Genomic DNA, 23,347 nt, shown 5'->3' on the forward strand with positions numbered 1-23,347 from the left:
TTGCTGTATATTCCACAGCAGAGTGTGTTCTTGTTGTGTTTTGCTGAATATTTTCAATTTTGTCGCAATAACAATTATATCTCGATTGACTTTCTGTAATGTTTCAAGCATATATGTCTTATTATACATGCTTATGTCAGGTTTTATGTTTCTTACTTACGTATTGCAGAAAACTGTAGCAATGGCTGTTAAAATTTTGAAATGATAACGTTTACATGTGTGTAAGCATCATAATGTGGAAAACGCCTAGGCTATCAAATCGAGCTTCTGCATAAACCAGAAGAATTAATAATGATTCAGATGACTGCTGAAAGTATTTTCACCATCTGTAAGGTCGGGTCAGTTTTCTTGTATATATTGGTGTCAAAGTATCGAAATAATCCATTGTTTTAATGCAGCATTTTCCGCATACAATAAAACACACATATATACTAGGCACATAAAGAAACTGTGCATACAAAAATTTAAAATCTAAATTTATCAAACCTGTGTAGACACATAAGGATTTATACTCAGAGATGAGTGACATGTATCCAACAAGCATGCACGTGCAACGTTCCGTGATGTCAGTGGGTTCGTCCTTGAGACGTGCAATACGTTGTTGCACGTGCATTCCGGGAAAGAGAAACAGAGCAAATGAATGCCACACAATACTGTCACTTTGGAAAGCTCAACCCTGCCCTTGCGATCGTTCAAAAATTAAACGGCTATTGAAACGCATAGCATGCCAAGGCTCACGTCTGCACAACGTCATGGGGCCATTGGGATGGTCCGTGTGGGGAATGTCTCAACGACAAGTAGCTGCACATTTCCACTACCAACGGAACACCATTTCTGCACTGGTGAGACGCTACCAGAACACAAATGACGTCATCGGCCACGTTCTGAACATCCACGTGTAACAACGCCAAGACAGGACATATGGATAAGGGTGACCCATCTTCGCAACAGGTTTCAAACCATCCGAACCATCCCAGGACTTCGCCGTATCCACCCCAACACAGTTCGACAACGTTTACGTCATCACGGGATCAGACCACGACGTCCCGCCATACGGCCTATCCTGACACAACGTCATCGACAAGCTTGCCGAATGTGGTGCCGAAATCATGTCCGCAGACCCTTGTTTTGGTGGAGAAGTGTTGTTTTTACAGATGAGTCCAGGTTTAACATTTCCCATAGTGATGGACGTCAACGTGCCTATAGACGCAATGGAGAACGTTTTGCACAGGCCTGTGTCTTGGAGAGGAATCGCTTTGGTGGTGGTTCCGTGATGATTTGGGGTGGAATAACAGCACGCCAAAGAACTCCTTTGGTGATTGTTCAGGGCAACTTAACTGGTGTGGGCTACAGGGATCAGATTCTTCGACCTGTGGCAATTCCTTTTCTGCAACGTCATGGCCCTGGGTTAACATTCCAACAGGAAAATGCCCGCCCTCATACGGCAAGGGTTGCTATGGATTTCTTGCATCACCACAACGTTGACTTACTGCCATGGCCTGCAAATTCACCGGATCTCTCCCCGATAGAGCATGTTTGGGACGAGATGGATCGACGTCTACGCCGTCTTCCTCATCCGCCAGATCACGTCCTTGACCTTGCAACAGAACTTGAGAGAATCTGGCGTGACATCCCACAAGCCTTCCTTGCACGTTTGATAGGCTATATGCGTCGTCGATGCACTGCTGTTCTCAATGCCGATGATGGACATACCCGTTATTGAGCTTGTGACCTGGTCGTTTGACCCCTGTCCCGCTTGTGGACTCGTGACGTCATTGTGATTGACTTTTCAGTTGAAATTCTCCAGACTTGTTATGGTCTCATGATCCCTCCATTAAAGTTTATATGTACCTTTGACATTGTTATCGTACTTATCAACTGGGATAATATTTTGACAATGCACAGTTTCTTTATGTGGCTAGTATATGTCAAAACCTTTATACATTTATAAGAAGCCTTGCTACTTTTGTGGCTCGTGTTTGTATCTGATTATATAACTGTTAATCTCTACCGCCACAATTCAAAGAACAGTAAACATATGTAAATTAAATTGTTTAAAATTATGAAATAATGAAGTGTTATATCGTAGCCTTCGCTCCACAATCTTGAACAGTTCGATAATAACAATCGTCCTGCTGGAATTTACCGGTCACAGACTCGAATGAATAAATGACAAACAAACATTCATTCTGAAGGGTAGGTAATCAGTAATTTCCAAATGAGAAAACAAAACATTAAAAGGATTAGCGTTGATACGCATAAGCATGAAAGTATGTTTTTCCAAACGGCGGAAAATCTTTGGAAGCAAGATGTTGTCTTCTTCTTGTTCCGCTCCCGGGATGTTTCTCTCTGGTTCTGCAGCCTGTCAAGTTCAGCTTGAATTTCTGCGACTACAGATTTCTTTTCCCGATATGATTCCAAAATATGACTGGATTCTTCATTATATTTTCTGTAGATGTCTCGCTCTGGTTTTGAAAGGCAGCATATGGTTGTCCGTTCTTCAATACAATCCTCTGCAAATTTTTGGTATGCTTCCCTGGTGAGTGTGTCGTCCGCTGTGTCAAGAAACAGGCGGATCTTCAGCTCAAGTTTCTGCCATTCCGCGCCTGTCTTGTTGAAGAGCTCTTGCTTCTTCTCAAACTTCTCTAAAAGGAAGATGCTGCCAGCTTTGAAAGAGCCAGCCGTGGCAGTGATTGCTCCTATGATTGTCTTCGCTAGGTAAGGGAGCCACCCGTCACCTACGGGGATGAGCGTGGTTAGACTGGCTGAAGCCAGGCCCATTAGTATACTAGCTACTATGAGCAGCCAAAACGCAAGTTGGCTGTACCTGTCTGACTGGTCGTACATCATATAGGACCCTATCATGCTGCGAATTCTTAACTCGGATAACAGCATGACATAAGCTTCTTTGACGTTGAATGGCTTTGAAGGCTGAAGCCGAGCTTGCGGTTGAGGGTCGTGTTGAGGCTGAGGGTGTTTCTCATCTGCCTTCCGAGTTTGACTTCTGGTTGCTGGCATTTTCTTGGTGATAGAACGTTCACTGAAGAAACACATATCATGAATATTATTCCACCACGTCACTTAGAAATCGTATCTTCAAAATTGTATATATGTTTCCGTAATATTTTGTTTTCATATTTGAATATATATACATTTGTTGTATTCAAATGGACCAAGGTCCAGTCTGCAATTGTAGCAATATTGTATTGTACGACACGATGGTATGGCCTACGATTGAGTACGGGTCAGCTATATGAGGGACCAGAAACCAAACTTCAGTGAAGACTATACAGAACAGAGCAATGAAATTTTTTATGGGTCTTCGAAAATCGGCTCCTAACGCTGCAGTTGAGGGTGATATGGGTTGGACACCCCCATCTGTCAAACTGTGGGGAAGTACAATGCGTTTACATACCAGAACGAATAGCCTCAGCGGTAACTGTCTTACAAGCAAGATCTTCCAATTGACAAAGGTACAAATATATACATTGAACGGATTTCAATGGTTTCAATATATACGCGCACATAAACACATATACACACGCACGCACCCACACCCTTGTATACTCACAAATACAGACGCAGACGAACGCACATACAGACAGGCAAACATTAAATCGTACTTGACTATTTTGTCATCAGGATGCGTGTACGTGGGATAATTCTATTGGTCACCAGCCAACATACAACGGTTAAGAAATATACAATCAGCCACAGACAGAGACACAGACACGCATACACGCCGACACCAACACACACATATATACACAAACCAAAGGACACTGGCACGCACGCACACGCACACACACACACACACACACACACACACTCTCTCTCTCTCTCTCACTCTCTCTCTCTCTCTCACACACACAAGCACACATGAACAAATTTCGGGTAGTTTTATTTTAGCTCAGACACAGACCCTACGTCTCTGGTCTAGTGACCTCAACTGAAATACTTATTTTGATATGCATAAACAATTTTCTTACCTAGCTAAAGGTAAGGCCTGTATATGTTTCTCCTTCGATCGTCTTTCTTCGAGTACACTGATGTGCATACTGTGTTCAATGAGGGTTATGCGTCCAGTCATGTCTAAAGTGTTTTGGATTACAAACGTGATTAACTGAATTAAAATGTATGCGGACTTTGTTCGTTCAGCTTCGCCATTGTACGACGTAATGCACACGACATCTATAGTATACGACACACGACATGTTTAGGAACGTGACTATCATTATTAATTTAGATCATGATAACATATAATTGCTGCCTCCTCTCGCTTTTTTTCCGAGATCGCAATATGTATGCCCATTACAACGGTAGCAGGTGTCTGTTATGGTGAGCGGGTTGTATCTCTGTGCATGGTGCAGGAACTTAAGTGTTTTAGAAGGAATTATAAACTGTCAGAAGTATACGGATATACTGGATAATATACTGAGAGAAACAAATAAAGGATCACAGGAAAATTTAAGCGTTCCTTTAATATTTTCCAGTTTTTCATCACTACAGCACAATATCAAAGCTGGTGATGAAAACTGGAAAATATGAAAGGAATGCTTGATTTTTCCTGTGATCCTTTATTTGTTTCTGTGGGTATATTTTGTGGCAGTATTAGCAAGCCACTTCCTTGACGAAAATTACCTTTTCCAGTTTGATAATGATCCCGTTCATCGGGCCCGTATTGTTGGTGAATACAAAGAACAGAACAATATAAAGTTACCTGACTTGGCCTACACAGTCACCGGATTCATACATCGTTAAAAACATTTGACTGAAAAAGAGCAATCCAAACCGGACATCAGTGGACATCAGGACAAAAGAGGACTTGTTTGACACGATAAAGGAAGTATGGGTCATCCTGCATGCACACGCATACACACTGGTTATTGACATTTCCTTCCTGAAAGTACGTTCACTGAAGAAATAGATATCAGAAATATTATTCCACCACGTCACCTTCATCGTCACTCAGAAACGGTATCTTCAACATTGTATATACAAGTTATACTTAATATTTATATACATTTGTTATATTCAAATGGACCAGGGTCCACTGTGCAAATTTAGCAATATTGTATTGTGGGCCTTGCATACCAAATACATACGTGATTAAAGCGATATCTCACTGCAAGACAAATATACACAATACAGTGTCGTGGGTTTTGACACGAGTCTTCCTGTGAAGCCTCCCGTTACAGTACACTTACTCTGTCCATAATTCTTTTCATATACATATGACATATGGTCGTGGTTCGAATCCAGTATTCACCCCGGTTATGCTTTTAAGGTTTGTCAATACCATAACCGTGCATTAGGGATTGAGAATGATGGTGAACATAGAAAAACATTTCTTCAATTTTCTTCCAAGATCAAGCTGGAACGCTGATAATACTGAAATATTCTTCAAATCGACTAAAACGCCATCTCACTGTTGTAGAAACTAAACACCTGCGCTCCAGATCATTTGTCTCCGAAAATAATGACGAATTGCGAAATAACACATCGGGAATCGGGAATAGGCTTTTTACATGTGAATGAGGTACACGACTAAACTCAACAAAATCTGCTGTCTGCTATTTTCCAACCTATCACTGGAAAGAGCTGTTTCAGAAAGTGACATATTGTCAAGTGCACAAGTTGATGTTTCTAACGGAGGAGGGTACAGCGGCAGGGACAACGATTCTGAGTTACTCACAATTCAATTGATTCTCATTTGAACACAAACAGACTTGGTTACTCTCACAAAGCGAGTTCAGACCACCAACTGCAACAACTTCCTACACTAAGAGGACGTCATGTAACGGAACCTTGGCGAACACACAACTGCAAAATGGCAATGTTATTAATACTACTAACTCATATTGCAACTTTGTTACTCATACCTCCTGACTATCAGTTAAACTGATGTTTGTCCTGCTGTCAGTAAATGGTGTTACGTTCTTCAAGTTGCTGTATCAATCAACTGGTGGACTACTTCAAACACTAATTACACAATTTATACCAAATAGGGTTATCGAGCGACATTGCGATTTTCTGTCTGTTTTCCTTCTGTAGGGCGTGTGTGTTTTCCTCGTCTTTTCTTCCTTCCCTATTTTGCTACTGATTTTCCTGTGTGACCCGTATATCCTTGTCATCAAGTAACCTAATCAAATTATTGACCCGTTGCACAAAAGTGGATCTCGTGATTGTCCAGATAAGTACAGAGGCATAACGTTGTTGTCAGTCTTTAGTATGCATTGGTATTCTTAACAGTAGAATAACTAACTGGGCTAATGATGAATCGCTTATTTCAGAATCTCAGTCTGGGTTCAGAGCCGGATATTCTACGTCTGATAATCTTTCTGCACTGTGTGCACTTGTGGAAAAATATCTATCCAAGAGGAAGGGTAAACTTTATGTTGCCTCTGATGATGTCAAAAAGGCCTTTAATAGTGGTTATAGAAATAAGTTGCTGTTACTTCGTCGCAGAATTGGTTTGAAGGGAAAGTTGTTTCGTAGCGTTAAGAGTATGAATAAGGTTTTTAAATCTTATGTCAAGAAAAATGAAGGTTTTTCAGATTTCTTTGAATGTCCGAATGGAGTAAGGCAAAGCTGCGTCTTAAGGCCTGTACTATTTTCCTTGTTCATTAATGCGTTGTCGAATGAAATAATTAAAAGACATGAGAGGTATTCAATAAATTGTATCCTGGTATCATTGAAGTTTTTCTGTTACTTTTCGCAGATGACGTTCTTGTTGCAGATAGTAAATGTAAATGGTCAACAGAAGCGTCGTGATATTCTCCAAAGTTATTGTGAGTCATGGGGTTTGACCGTTAATACATCTAAACAAAAATAATGGTTTTTAGAAAAGGTGGAAAATTTTCTCGTATAGAAAAATGAACCTACATTGGAAATAATGTGGTTGTAGTTTCTAATTATAACTATCATGGTTTAGTTCTTACAAGTCAATGCATTTTTTCGTAGAGTTGCAGTTTTATTGCTATAAAGGCCAACAAAGCCTTACTTGCAGTTTTAAGAACGATGTATTCCTATGGGCAGTTTACCTACAAGGTTTTCGTTACAATATTTGATTGTTAGATTATCAAGCCTCGTCCCTGAGGCCATGCCCTGTGTCCTCGACACTATTGCAGTCGTAGCTGGTGATGCTGCCTGGACAAAATCACGCCTCTAAAAGGACTTCTTTGTAGCACCCCTGCCTCTCATAGACGGTTCCGGGCAGTCTGGTCCCAGATCCTGCGCAGTCCCGGTACTGAGTATGCAGTGGAGGCAGCAGTTGTCGTCCTTCAGCATAGGTGGCGCAACCGGATGTTGCGGTCTTGGGCAGAAGTGATGACACGTGGTCTACCGGTTCTGGGAAGGTCACGTGTTGATCCCTGCTGCTGGTAGCGGTTCCATAGCCTCGATATGGTGCTAGGGGAGACAGAAGAAACCTTGCAACCTCTAATCTGGCCTGCTTGCACTCGTCCGATGGCGTTGTTCCCCTGAGCTTCGTTCAGTCTTGGCATTATGAAATCTGTGCTTTGAGTTTTAATCAAAGTGAAGTAAAATCGAGAACCCTACACTTTTATAGTGCTTGTTGTGCGTTTTGCACGTGTATATAATGCCTTTGCGCAAGTGGCGCAAAACGACAGCAGTTGCGTTTTTTGTAATTTTCACTTTTACTCATCTGTGTACAAAGTCATCGATTTCCAAAACGATTATTGCGATTATAAGGCATTTTGTAAGCTTCCATAACACAACATACCCAACGTTCGTAACACTAAGTTTCCACATATCTAAATTTATAAGGAAAATTTCACTTTTGTATTACTTTTTTTAAGAGTACATTAATCTGAAATGGTCCACTTAAATCCCAAGACAATCTCCTGTTCACTGTTTAATTCACTGATAGAGTCCACTATCATTTGTTTCATTTACTATTAGAGTCTACTGTTTCATTCACTACTAGAGTCTTTTGTTGAACTAATTGTTGCACATTACTGTCATGTGTTGAACCGACTGTTATACTTTACTGCGTCCACAGACTATCGGTGGTAATCTATGCATGCTTATTCCTACGATTCCGAAGCCGGTAGAGTGTAGTAGCTAAGTCGACACAGAAAGTGTTTGTCAACAATATTTTTCCTGACCTTCTTCCAAGATAAAAGACAAAGTAACCATATTTTTGTATATAAATATTACAGCTTGTTGAGTTTGTAGCTTCACGGGAATTCTGTCTGAGAACTAGACCCCATTTACGTATGCTTTTTGTCCGAGAGGACTTCAAGAGGATCGGGTAGGTAAGCTTTGCAACATTTTGTGACGCGAGTGACACTGATCATTGGTCATTCATTATATGGCTTTTGTGTTACAGTGGTGTACAAGTAAGTAGAATGACAAATCTTTGCCTTTTTGAAGTTAGTATTGTTTTACGCCGCACTCAACACTTTTCCACTCGAATCAAGACAACCTCTAAACAACCACAAACAAACAAAACAGTGGTTGATATTATGATGATTCTTTGTCCCGCAAACACCAAGCGTTGTATCTTATCAAACTTAGCCCCCTCTGAAGACAAGCAACAACTTGTTGAGGACGTGTTTGTCTTCTCTTCACTAATATGTTTTGAAAATTGATTTTATGGCACTCGTGTTTGAGCCATTATATTTGTTTAGCAGAGAATTACAAAGCTTTACTCAATATTGTCATTTGTGAAAGTACCTTTAATCATGTTTATATTAATACAGCGTATATACACCTCCTGTATAGAATAAATAAAACAATAAGTTTGAAACATAATTGTCAGAATAAATAAAACATAAAGCAGAAAAATAGATGTGAGAATAAGTAACCGTAACTGAGAAACATTGATGTTAGAATAAGTAACCTTAAATCAGAAACATGAGTGTTGGAAAAAATAAACCATAACTTAGATTTGGTTTGATTTAAACCATACATCAGGAACATAGATGTGAGAATAAATAAACCATATAAACCAGAAACATAGATGTGAGAATAATAAACCATAAATCAGAAACATAGATCTATGTGAGAATAAATATACCTTGAATCAGAAACATAGATGTGAGAATAAATAACCATGAATCAGATATATAGATGTTAGAATAAATATACCATGAATCAGAAACATAGATGTTAGAATTAATAACCATGAATCAGAAATATAGATGTTAGAATAAATAAACCATGAATCAGAAACATAGATGTGAGCATAAATAAACCATAAATCGGAAACATAGATGTTAAAATAAATAAACCATGAATCAGAAACAGAGAAGTCAGAATAAATAAACCATGAATCAGAAACATAGATGTGAGAATAAATAAACCATGAATCAGAAACATAGATGTTAGAATTAATACACCATAAATCAGAAACATAGATGTTAAAATAAATAAACCATGAATCAGAAACATAGATGTGAGAATAATAAACCATGAATCAGAAACATAGATGTGAGAATAATAAACCATGAATCAGAAACATAGATGTGATAATAAATAACCATGAATCAGAAACACAGATGTTAGAATAAATAAACCATGAATCAGAAACATAGATGTTAGAATAAATAAACCATGAATCAGAAACATAGATGTCAAAATATATAAACCATGAATCAGAAACAGAGAGGTCAGAATAAATAAACCATAAATCAAAAACATAGATGTGAGAATAAATAAACCATGAATCAGAAACATAGATGTGAGAATAAATACACCATAAATCAGAAACATAGATGTTAAAATAAATAAACCATGAATCAGAAACATAGATGTTAGAATAAATAACCATGAATCAGAAACATAGATGTTAGAATAAATAAACCGTGAATCAGAAACAGAGAGGTCAGAATAAATAAACCATAATCAGAAACATAGATGTTAGAATAAATAAACCATGAATCAGAAACATAGATGAGAGAATAAATAAACCATGAATCAGAAACATAGATGTTAAAATAAATAAACCATGAATCAAAAACATAGATGTGAGAATAAATAACCATGAATCAGAAACATAGATGTGAGAATAAATAACCATAATTCAGAAACATAGATGTGAGAATAAATAACCATGAATCAGAAACATAGATGTTAAAATAAATAAACCATGAATCAGAAACATAGATGTGAGAATATATATAACCATAATTCAGAAACATAGATGTGAGAATAAATAAACCATGAATCAGAAACATAGATGTGAGAATAAATAACCATGAATCAGAAACATAGATGCGAGAATAAATAACCATAATTCAGAAACATAGATGTGAGAAGAAATAAGCCATAACTCAGATTTTGTTTTATTTGTTTTTTTAACGCCGCGGTCAGCAATATTCCAGTTTTATGGCGGCGGTCTGTAAATACTCGAGTCATGACCAGACAATCTAGTGATCAACATCATGAGCATCAATTTACGCAATTTGATGGTACGATGGTACGATGCATGTGTCAACCAAGTCATCGAGCCTGATCACCCGATCCCGTTAGTCGCGCTCGCCTCTTACGACAAACCCATACATTAGGAACAAAGATGTCAGAATAGATAAACCAAGAATCAGAAACAGATGTTAAAACAAATAAACCTTGAATCGCAAACATAGATGTTAGAATACATAAACCACTGTCCGGACAGTGTTCGCGTTAATGGAAAAACCTGCGTGTTTCACGAAAATAAATCTACTAATTTCACGCACGATACTTTCTACCTGCGTTTTCTGCACACAAAGCATTTTGTGTTCTGGAAACAAGTAACCGAAAAACGTACTTCCCCCAAGGAAACAACAAAATAAAATAAAGTTTCTCTCAGCTAATTTGACTTGCGAATGATGACAACATGCTCTGAAATGCAAGGAAATGACGTCTAAATTTCAAAAATGTACGAGAGACCTCGCCGCTTTCTGGCTCGGGTAGGGCATACACCAGCCGTGAATGCATCCTTTTAGGAACGCAAAGCTTCTTTTCCTACCGCGAACACTAAAGGAACTACATGCAATCCAGGTACCATAGGCGTAAATAGGGAAACGGTGGTATGGGTTTCAGTCGTCTCAGGCACCGCAATTAGCAGAGTAAAGTTGCGTAACTTGAGCACAGCAATGTACCTCAACGTTTGGGCTCGTGGCCTTTATACTGAATAACTTGTCTTATCTAAAGCCAGCTCACTCATTTGAATAGAGAATCACAGCATCCTGTTTACATTTTTAAATGAAATGTTCACGGTGGTAATTGCATTGACTTTCGTTGACATGCTTCATAAAGAATTTGATCAGATGGTACAAAATACATAAATATACACCAAAGGGAAGACAAGCCCAACAAACAAGGTCAGATTCATCTTCTTGATCTTCTTTTTGATGTTCTTCTCTTTCTGCTTCTTCCTCCCTAACAAGTCTTTGTAGAATGAATGCAATGACAGATTGTTTTTTCCGATACCCCTTGGTCACTAAATCGGGGTTATCATGGTATTTCTGAAAAATGTCTTCCTCTGGTTTGGACTTGGAGCATATATCATCCCGTTGTTTTATACATTCACTTGTAAACTTTCTGATATCTTTGTCTGTGGTTGTGTCCTCAATAGAGTTAATTCAATGTCGAATTCCAGCTTTTGCCAACTTGAAGCTGTTTCTTTATAGATTCGCTGTTTCTTTTCAAAGTAATCAATAAGAAAGACTTTGCCAGTTTGAAAGGAGACTGCAAATCCAGAGACCACTCCGATGAACTTCTTAGATGCTGAAACCCATTTGTTCTGATCATCACCCACGGGGAGATAATCACATAGGCTAGCAGCTGCAGCTACACCCTTAAGACCACTAGCTACCATCACTGCCCAAAAGGCATTGTCACTGTATCTGGTTGACTGTTCGTAAAGCATTTTAGAGGCTATGAAAACTCGAATTCTTAGTTCATTTAGCATCTGGATATTCGCAGTTCTTGCGCTTGGCGCCATTTAGTTCCCAGTGAAGGAGAAGTCCAGTGAATTATCATGTAATAAACAACTATGTTCAATGTACAAATCAATTACGATTTCACAACACTGCGTCTCGATCCACAAAGCGTTCGTAACGTTGCCACCTGTCGTAACTCTATAGTTTATCATAGATCTACGACTAAGTTGAGTCAAGATGTAACGTTGTATTGAACTGTATTATATGTATAATATAGTAGCGTACTTTTACTGGACGTGTTGAAACAGGCCAATTAAACCCAGTAAGATTTGGTGACCAGGTTGATTGCTTCTTGTACCAATCACGATTCATAAAAGACGCCGGTCACACACACATACACACACACAAGCACGCACCACCTACCCACTCACTCACTCTTTCACGCGCACTCTCACTTACGAGCAAGTGATGAGACACTCGCAACCCCAGACATAGATACTCTCACACACACATATTCATAGTCCGGCAGAATGTTGACATGACCTTGCAATTTAGGTCCCACAATAGTTTTTGCATGATTTCATTCCCTTAGACACTAAAGATGAATAAACTATCGGATGCCACCTTGGCACCCTTGAGGGTTTTGAAAAAAAAAAGATTTTTAAAAAATGACCCTCTTTTGATAACCGGCAACATTTTGGTGGTTACAAAGAAACACACTGTGAGCTTTACAGTGATTAAAGGTGTTGTATATTCTTAGTATACAACATGTTTTCATAACTGTTGCTCACACATGATATGTGAGTTCTTTACAGTAATTAAACAAAGGGAATTATGGGTTATTTTTTTTATAAAAACTCTTTTATCCAGACAGTATGCAATCAATACCATTTAACTCTAGAATAATGTTCCAAAAGTAGATAAAGGGCAATTATTTTGTTGTGTAATTTCTGACATGAACAATCGAAAAAAACATACATGCTTTAACTATAATAGTTCAGGGCAAAAGTGTGTTTTATTACACTATACATGGTGGTAGAGCGAACTGTATTTCTTAAATATGATTATCCATTTAAAATCCATGTCCAAACCGTATGATATATAGACTGATTGTTACTTACAATGCTACAAAAGTGAAGAACTTGCATTATACAAATAATTACCCAAATCAATTTGAGTCTGTATTCACGAGTGAGAGTCATAGGCAAAGTCTTTTTCCGTTTCTTGGCACAATGGATTTGAAATGTCAGTCACTTTCATTGAGCACTCTAAGGGCAGCTCTGGTGTGCTGGTTATAGCAGTCATCACATCCTATACATGCTTGAGAGGATCTAGTGTTGGAGGATCTTCATCTAAAGCATGTTTCCAGATGCAGGTTTGCAGGTGAGCCCTCAGTGCATTCTGCTCAAATGCCTCCTGAGTAGGTGGCAATGACATAATCTTCACAGTTGAGAGAGCATTTCTTCTTCCAACTTTTGATTTCCACACTTTGAATCGAAGCTCATGCATTGCAGATGCAGTGTGTCCATAACATGCAGACATAAATGACACAGACTCCTGTATGATTTCTTCAGTGGAAGCAGACAGATCCCCAACATGATGAAGATGGTAATTACCTTTCAACAATTTCACAGCAGTAGATTTTCCAATGCCCAAGCACTGAGCCACTGTGTCACAGCCTGTAAGGTCATGAACTGCAAGAAGTTTTGGAATAATAACAGAATGTTTCTCAGCTGTGGCCTTAATGTTGATGCACTTCTTGTTCACAGATGATGTTGACTCCATGGATAGCTGACATGTTAATTGTTTGCACAGGTAGAAATGTAGCAGCAGCACGAACACATCAGTGTCATCACACACCACTGTAATAGATGCATTTGTAAGTGACTCTGCAACAGATACCACTTGCTGTATGATGATAACATCAGCCTCCTCATGGGTTGTCCTGAGATCTCCTTGATTAATCAATAAGCCATTATTGACTTCCACAGGTACCGGGGACATTCCAGTTACTAACTTGTATGTGCAGACTATCAGTGATTTTCTCATCTCTTGGATGTATTACAAATTTAGCACTAGTTTTAGTCACGATATGGCTGAAATATTGCCGATGTGACTTTAAATCTTAACTCACTCACTCACTCATCTCTTGGAGGCAATATACTACAAGATCTATCAATTGAACTTTGTTTGAAGTAACTGTGAGTAGAATCTTCTCTGGTGGGAGGGGCATGGAAAGATAAATCTTGTGTTGTCTGTTGGCTTCTTTGTCCCGTGATGATCTAGTGACACCTTTGATGCTGTATTCAAAGTATCTGTCAAACACAAGGTACACATCAGCTTCTTTCATTTTCCTCATTACGTATGAAACAACGTTGTCAATGAAATCTTTTACTTTTCCATCTTTTGGCCAGTGAACCACCCACAGCATTGCAGAACCATCAATGATAATACTTTTTTGTATTGACAGTTCAACCTGCAAGTTGTTCTTCAAAGTATATTTGTTTGTGGCTGTTCTCATGACACCTCCATCAGTAAACATAGAAGTAGGCACTGGTACCAACTCAAATGTTAAAACGAGCAATGTTGATATCCCTCCCTGCGGCTTGAAGTCCAATGATTCTGGAGTAGATAAGATTTGTGTCATACAAATTTGCAGATCCAATCTGAACATGATTCTTCAAGACAGCCATAGTTTTTATTTTCTTTGACAAAGGCTTACGAAATCAATCTGGCCATGACCTTTCAAATTGCTCCATTTCTTCCTGGCCTACTGCCAGTCCCTTATCAACATTCACAGAACTGTCTGCAAATCTGCCACTCACAACCTGCAACAGTTTATCTGTAGGGTGCTGTGACACATCTAATGGATCACCTGACTCTTGGAGTTTCTCTCGAATGTTTTTACGATCTTTTGCATCTGCTGAGATTCGGCCTTTCATTTCTTCTTTGTGAATTTGACTTGTTGATTTATCCTTGGTTGTCATATCAGAGATATCGTTTGACAAAACACTGCAAGTATGAAGACTCAAGGCCCATGTCTTCAGAGAATTTGACTTTAAGGTGATGCCAATGATGCCATCTGGACCCTTTCCATATTTCATGAATGTAGTCTCATTCATGTCCATATCCCATTCCAAGTCCCAGGTGTATGACGCTCGACATGTTCCCCTTTCAGAAATTTCTCAAGTAGTTCTGGATTGAGATCTTCTGCTGTTCTTAGATAGTACAGGCCATAACGTGCATAGTTCTGATGTCCAGCAGCAAAGAAGGAGGGCATCATCAACTTAACTGCAAGCAAATGGAGTGGCCAATCTGCTTCTTTCTCAGCTCTGACAAACTGTAGCATCAGTAAAACTGGCTTGATAAGCATATCGAGCCACAGTCTTGTTGTTCTGGCTTGTCTTGCTCTTTCTTCCAAGATGCTAAATAAGTCATCTGGCGTGGATACCTCCGTTAGCACGTTCCGTAATAGTTCTTCAACTAGAAGTCTTAAGGCTCGTAAATTTTGAGGATATCTCTTTCCTGACATCATGTTTGCTACACTTCCAAAAGAGCTTTCAAGAATGTCCGACAGTCCACTTCCAGCCATCAGTGTCCCAACACATCCAATAAAGTTCATAAGGAAGTGCATTCCTCCTAGGCGTAGAAAGAAATGACTGAATCTTTCTGGGTATACCCATGTTATGTGAACTGCCACCCTGTAAAGTTGTTGGTCACATGTGAAAACAACAACATTTTGTCCAACTTGTTTAGTCAGTTTTTCAGCTTCCTTCATAGCAGTTAACATGGTGTCAGGGTCAGCTGGTTTCATGTCTATCAGAGGAGTGTAAACTGATGTTGTTTTCGACCTGACTGTGTGACCTTCCCTTCTGTTCAGTGCACTATTATAGCCGTTCCATTCTGGACAGGAGGCATCTTGAACAACTTGAAACAAGAAGTCCACATCCCTAACAGTTGCACGTGATGTCGAGACTATCTGCATGGCTAAAATTTTCAGTTGTTTCACTGTCTTCATGATGCAGTACTTAGGCATGTTTGGCTTTTTGGGACCTGTATATCGTTCTACTGTGATTTCATCATCCACTTGCTGTGTCATTTCCTCTTTTTTATCCGACGAAATGTATCTATGTCACCAGTGTTCTTATCATCATCAAGTGTCTGAGTTAGAAGCATTGCAAGAGCATGTGTTGATTGGAGTCCATTTTGGCTGGAAATGTTGGCATCAAAGTTGTCGACTATGACTTGTACAAAGGGAGTTTCTCCTGGTGATTCCAACCTTAATCCTCTAGATGTGACATCATTTGATGCAAGGGCTGCTGACTTTTTGAATCGAAGAACTTCATCATAGGTGCACACAATACCAAACTTGTTCAATTCTTGAATCAGATATTTTCCTTTGATGAATACTCCAAGACATGTCTGCAGTGGTGTTGGTTGCTTTTCTAGTAGACCAGTAATCATATTACAAATCATCAGGACTGGTAGCTCATGTTCTTCACCTTGGAGAATATAACTCAAGAGTTCTTGAAATGTTGGACTACAACTCCCTCCTGCAATCTGGCAGTCTATTCTTTTTTTGTATTCCTCTTTGGAAAGCGGTATTTCTTTAGTTTCTTATCGTACCTGTTTGGAAAGTTTCTTCATGGAAGAAGTCAAATCATCATCTTCAGTTTCGTCAAGGACCACCTTAAGGGTGTCTGTTGCAGTTTGCCGGAAGACAAGAAAAACTGGCTATTCCTTTTCCTCTTAGAATAATCAGTTCATCGGCAAAACACCTTGATATTTCTTCAATAAACTGTCTTTTTGAAAGCTTGGCCCCACCACTCTCTAGGTACTGGTTGTATACTTCTGTGGAGTTTCTGATTTGCTTCCGATAAGCATTCATTGATCTAATCACATAATCAAATGCTTCATCTGAGCTTGACTCAGTTCCTTTCAATTTTGAAATGGCTAATTGAACAGATTTAGGGGCCATAAAATTGTTACGACAGTTGTCATGATATCTTGCTTCTGCAGCATGAAGATCACTTATGGCTCCTTCTACTCTCAGTCTAACTTCATCTCCCCACGTATCCTGACGTATGAAGAATTATATTCTTCAAGGATCTTTGGCCATCATCCGCAGTTCTGCAAAGGATAGATCTCTTCCATCGTCTAGGATTTCTAGAGTCTTTCTCAATTTCACATGGTCTCCCGCAGAATACACAAACTTCGAGAAAGTTGAAGTCAGCAGCCGAATCTGAACGACGGCTTCTCTTTTTGGGTGGTTCTAGCAGGCATATTTCTGAACATGATTTTGTAAGTCTTTTAGATGTGTCTTTGATGTGTAAGTAGATACACAGTTTTTGTGGTAGAATAATCCATTTCGTTCAAAATAAATACTGTTTCGTTCAATTTTTAAATGTAGGTCATCCTGTCGGATCTTCCTAGAGTCAATAATAGATGTGATACGCTGTGTCGTCGAGTTAGTTGTCGGTTTCTGATTTGGGGTACTACGGCAGCCAACTATCTTAAATATACATTCCTCACCACCAGTCTGAAATTAAAGAAACAAAAGGATATATGATTTCTCTTAAAATGTGCAAAAATAAAATATTGAAGGGTAGTTGAACAAGGTATATTGAAAGGTATAACACAATTATGACAAATGTTTTAAATATTTACAAACCAAATACATATACAGTATCATTCTCTGCAGACTGTACCAGTTATCAATTACTTTTAATTAAAATTATGAAGTATCATATTCTGATCAATGTTGTTATTCAGTTTAGAGAAAAAAATAATTAAAAACTTTTCTTTACTTGCATAGTCAATACAGCCCAATGGCTGTATGATTTGTTGTTCAGAAAGTAGTACACACAGTTTTCATCAAACTATCAATTCAAGGGAATGGAGACATTTCTTCTATGAAAACCTTTGAACATTGTTTGCAAACATGAATATATGAATGCATATATATAACTGGTTCTGATATATTTCAACATCAGATGAAGTTCAGTGCAGCTTTCCACTGATGCAGATGCTAAGCCTAGCAGACGACGCTTCACTAGTTTGCATTTTGATCTGAGTTATTTTTATCACATATCTTTCACACAATTACTCTGATTTACAATGTTGTACATGTTATAAATCAGTTGGACAACAAAAATGATTTACCATTGTGCCATATTATTTGGGCAGATGATGTTACAGTTGAGTAGCTAATGTAAACAGACGTCACAGGAAGTACTGCATTTTGTGCTACTTACCCAACAACTTATTGTGCCTCAACCTGGTCCTCTGCTGGCGCTTGAGATGTCAAGGGTGCATCTTAAAACATGTTTTATTCAAAACCCTCAAGGGTGCCAAGTTGGCTTCCAGATGTTTTATGATCTACATATATTAAACTTATAAAATCAGCAATAAAATACTGTGGGACCTAAAATGCAAGGTTAGGACTGAAAATTGTTTTTAGCTACTGGACTATCACATAAGGTGTGTACGTCATCGTGTCAGTACAAATCAATATTACTGTGTTGTCTCTATTCAAACACTCGTCCACACAACATGGCATGCATTGTTTTCTAGGGAAATATGGTGTTCGTGTACATTTATTTACATTCATCTATATTGACTCGATGTGACATTAAGCATGTACTCGTACTGCATTTATATGTACAGGGCGAGGAGTGAGGGTATGGAGGGTGAGAAACCCTAATCCACTCACGTACTGCATTTATATGTACAAGGCGAGGAGTGAGGGTGTGGAGGGGTGAGAAACTCTAGTCCCCACACGTACGGCTTTCATATGTACAAGGCGGGGAGTGAGGGTAACCCTACAACAAACCCACTCCGATCACGCAGACACACATACTCACTCTCACACAGTCACACATATACACATAAACATAAAGACACGCACATGCACACACGCACGCGCTTGTATGAAATTCTATAGCACACACAGGCACACACACATGTATATACACGTTCACATAAGCATGCACACACACGCACATACACACACACACATACATACGCATGCATACACTGACTGACTGACTGAGCATGGTTTTACGCCACTTTTATCAATCTTCCAGCAATATCAGGGCGGGGGACACTAGAAATGGGCTTCTCACATTGTACCCATGTGGGGATTCGAACCCAGGCCTTCGGCGTGACGAGCGAACGCTTTAACCACTAGGCTACCCCACCGCCCCGCATGCATACACACAAACACAGACACAGACGAACGGCCACACAGACAAGCAGACATATAGTACAAGATCGAATACCAGAAATGCACACAGAGACAGAGACACAGAAACAGACGCATACACACCGACACCGACACACACACACATGCACACGTGAACAAATCTTGGGTAGTCGGATCGTTCAGTCACCGTGACCTCGAGTCAAATCCATACTTTGATACACAGAAACCATTTTCTTACCTTGCCAATGGTAAAGCTATATATGTTTCTCCATCGATCGTCTTTCCTGCTGTGCATTGGGTTGCATATATTATTCAATGAGGGTTATGCGTCCAGACATGTGTAGAGTGAGTTGGGACAATTTATTGATTTCGGTTTTTGCGGGCTTTGTTCGTTTAGAGCCGTCATAGTTCGACGTAATGCACACGAAATCGTTGTTGCAGTTTGGGCACGTGACTATCACGTGATAAATTCAAATTGTCGCCTGCTCTCGTGTTGTATGGTGTGTTTGCCGTCTATCCATATTGGTTTGAAAAAATCTCTTACCTTGCTAATGGTAATGGCTATGTGTGTTTCTCCTTCGATCGTCTTTCCTGCTGTGCATCGGGTGCATACATTGTGCAATGAGGGTTATGCGTCCAGACATGTTCAGAGTGTGTTGGGACAATTTATTTATTTCGGTTTTTGCGGGCTTTGTTCGTTCAGGGCCGTCATGGGCACGTGACTATCACGTGATAAATTAAAACTGTCGCGTGCTCTCGCGTTGTATGGTGTGTTTGCCGTCTATCCATATTGGTTTGAAAAATTCAGAATTCGACACCCATACCAAACAATTAACTGTTACATTAAGCCAGGAAGTACAGTAATTTAGTGCAATTGCCATGCAGGTAGTCATTCTTAGGACTACCATTCACAATGTTGTTTAAAGATATTATATACAAATGCATACACACGCACACAAACACGCACACGCAAACGCACCTGCACACGCATAGCCCACTGGTTATTGGCATTTCTATGGTGAAAGTACGTTCACTGATAATACAAAACCATTCCTCAAGTAGGCTTTAAATCCAACTCACAATTACAGTAACTAATTAAATGAACTCACCTGTACTCAAAACCATTTGTCTCCAAAAGAGAATGACGAATTGCGAAATAACACAGTATATGGAATAGGCTATTACATGTGAATGTGGACACGACATAGCGCTGTGATCAACAATATCTGCTGTCTGTTCTTTTCATACCCATCACTGGAAAGCGTTGTTTTCGAAGCTAAAATATTGTCAAATGTACAAGTTGATGTTCCTAACGGAGGAGGGTACAGCGGCAGAGACAACGATTCTGAGTTACTCATAATTCAATTCTCATTTGAAGACAAACGGACTAGGTTACCCCCACAAAGCGAGCTCAGACCACCAACTGCAACAACTTTCACACTAAGAGGACGTCATGTAACAGAACCTTGGCGAACACACAGCTGCAAAATAGCAATACTATTAATACTACTAACTTACATGGCAACTTTGTTACTCAAGTATGCTTCCTGGCTGTCAGTTATATTGCTGGTTGTCCTGCCGTCAGTATATGGTGTTACGTTCTTCAAGTTGCTGTATCAATCACCTGGTGGACTACTTCAAAAACTAATAACACAATTTATACCAAATAGGGTTATCAGTCGGTTTCTGTTTGTTTTCCTTCTGTAGGGGTGTGTGTGTTCCTCGTCTTATCATTTTCCCTATTTTGCTACTGATTTTCCTGTGTGACCCGTATATCCTTTTTATCAAGTATCATAATCTTCCCTTATGTTTTGATGTTATTTCACTGACGACCAACTTGTTCTTTATTGAGAGGTATTGAGCAAATGTGATGCTTACTGGCATCCTGTGGCAGACCAGGCTCTCAGCACCCAATGTCTGTCTCTTTGTTCTGGAGTAGCCAAAGCCGAAGACCCGGATTCGATTCCCCACATGGGTACAGTGTGTGAAGTCAATTTCTGCTGTCCCGAGCCGTGAGATTGCTGGAATATGACAGCGGCGTAAAACCATACTCACTCACTTACTCCTTCTTAAGACCCGTGGTGATCCGTTTTAGAATTTGTCTTCAGCAAGCCATGCTTGTCGTAAGAGGCGACAAACGGGATCGAATTGCCAGACTCGCTGCCTTGGTTGACACACGTCATCTTTGTATCCCCGTTGCGTAGATCGATGCTCATGATGTTGATCAGTGCATTGTCTGGTCCAGAATCGATTATTTACAGACCGCGGAAAGATAGGTTGAATATTGCTGAGTGCGGCGTTAAACAACAAACCAACCAAGACAGTCTTATAATATTCAACCAGAACCCTTCTCTACTTCCCGATAATTGTCTCACAGAAGACAGGTGTCAATTCTAAGATAAAACGTCTTCTTAAACGTTGCATGCCTTATGTCATTTCCTCAGTGAATTGAATGGAACTGTCAACGTCCCCTTCAGGAAGCCATCAGTTTACAATCTCGTATGAGTGCTTTGCATCCGCTGAAGTCTCATCACAGAGCCTATAAAGCTCTTTAAAAGTCTTGCCATAATAAACATCCAGGAACCATCTTCGCCATTGGTTAAATTAATTGAAAGTCTGTGTGGATAAATTACATCATTGGTAATTCAGACATCAATGCATCAAGGCTTAGTGCCCCCGTTGGACAACGTTCTCAGAAATCAGTTTGCATTGTGGAAGAAATAGAGCTCTCAATAAATACTATGGTGTAACATTTCATTTAGATTGTCCCACTGACACAAATAACCGCCATTGATTTTCTGATATGTCATGTTTTTATCGGACACAATTACGTTTCAGCTTTGAGCCTGTGATCATTCTCTCTGCAGGATGGTGTTTGGTATCTGGGGAACCATGCTGTTGCCGTTGATGGAGTCAGAGAAACAGTATCGATCTTGTTCGATTGCGTTTAAGCTGTTTCAGTTTGAAGCATTTGTATTGTGTAGACAATGGTACATTGATTTTGTCTCTTGCTGTATAGTCCACAGCAGAGTGTGTTATGGAAAAAGACGTTTGCGTGTGCTGTACATACGGTCGGGCAAAAGGATGTATATACTCATGTTGGATTGATGTTGAAGCAAAGAGGACATGGTTATTCGATGGGAAGGCATATAATGCTGTGTGTGTGCGTACGTACGTGCGTGCGTGTGTGACCATACGTTTGCAGTGTTTTGCTGAATATTTTCAGTCTTATCGTAATAACAATATCTCGATTAACTTTATGGTGAATTCCACAATTTTTTAAGCATGCATGTGTATGTCAGGTTTTAAGTATCTTCCCTATGTATCACAGCAAACTGTAGTGATGACTGGTGTAATTTAAAGGATCTTGGGTATAAGTATCATACTGAAGACAACATTTGAAACGTCTCATCTATGAAATCGAACTTTGCATAAACCAGAAGAAATATGAGTGATACAGATGACTGCTGAAAGTATTTTCTCCCATTTGAAACGTCTGGTCTGTTTTCTTTTACACATTGGTGTCAATGTAGCGAAATAATCAATTGTTTTAATGCAGCATTTTCGACGCATACATCACTCTCAATAAAACTCAAACAAATATGTTAATACCATCATTTATTCAAAAGAAGCCTTGTTACTTTAGTGGCCCGTTTTGTATCTGATAATATTGTTACGAGAGTGTGTTTTTTGTAATTTGTAATAACATTGGTTCTCTAACCTCACTGGCTTACTCCCTTAATCCCCCATAGCTTACTATGTTTGTGTAACTATTGGCCTACTGTGTAAACATCCACCACCTTGTACATCTACCTCATTAATTGTGTAAACATCATCACTTACTGTTCAACTTTACTATGTATATAAATATACCTTGCATCTAGTATTGTACATCATTTGCTTGATAACGGCGTTAGTAGCTACACCGAAACGTCGCTCATATCATATTAAAGAAGGTGTATATCCATAGAACTCTCCTTGTTCGTCATGTCGTATGTTCAACACGTTTCGCGAAAGATCGAAGTGGTTAATGATACAGCCATGCTTTGCTGGAAAGTTCGAGAATCTGTGTCAGTATATATAAAGGCTGGCTGTTGTGTTGTGCGACACGCAAGGACTGACACACGGACTAACACACGGAATTACACGGGACTTTCGATATCACTGGAGTTGCCCATCATTGTTCGCCTCGGCTTCGTCCTTCGTCACATCGCCATCATCTGACCCTGACACTTTGTGCCTGACTGCTTTC

At 39.4% G+C, this 23,347-nt stretch overlaps 1 protein-coding gene across 1 annotated transcript; it reads right to left on the bottom strand.

The window, feature by feature from the left end:
• Window positions 1-2,183: 2,183 nt before the first annotated feature.
• On the bottom strand, window positions 2,184-4,090 carry LOC124280630. Its single transcript, XM_046716609.1, has 2 exons — window positions 3,990-4,090; window positions 2,184-3,040 (listed from the first exon to the last, which is right to left on the bottom strand). The coding sequence occupies exons 1-2, from the start codon at window positions 4,088-4,090 to the stop codon at window positions 2,185-2,187; spliced, it is 957 nt and encodes a 318-aa protein (XP_046572565.1). The 3' UTR covers window position 2,184.
• Window positions 4,091-23,347: the final 19,257 nt, after the last annotated feature.

The sequence above is a fragment of the Haliotis rubra genome, unplaced genomic scaffold (assembly GCF_003918875.1).
Source record: "Haliotis rubra isolate DU_JTF1 unplaced genomic scaffold, ASM391887v1 Scf270, whole genome shotgun sequence".
In the NCBI taxonomy this organism is placed as follows: Eukaryota; Metazoa; Mollusca; class Gastropoda; order Lepetellida; family Haliotidae; genus Haliotis; species Haliotis rubra.

Excerpts from the sequence above, each read along its gene's own strand:
- LOC124280630 (XM_046716609.1), bottom strand. The coding sequence starts at position 4,090 with ATGACTGGACGCATAACCCTCATTGAACACAGTATGCACATCAGTGTA. Across the intron at positions 3,041-3,989 it reads CAGGCCTTACCTTTAGCTAG|TGAACGTTCTATCACCAAGA; the intron begins GTAAGAAAATTG and ends GTGTTTCTTCAG.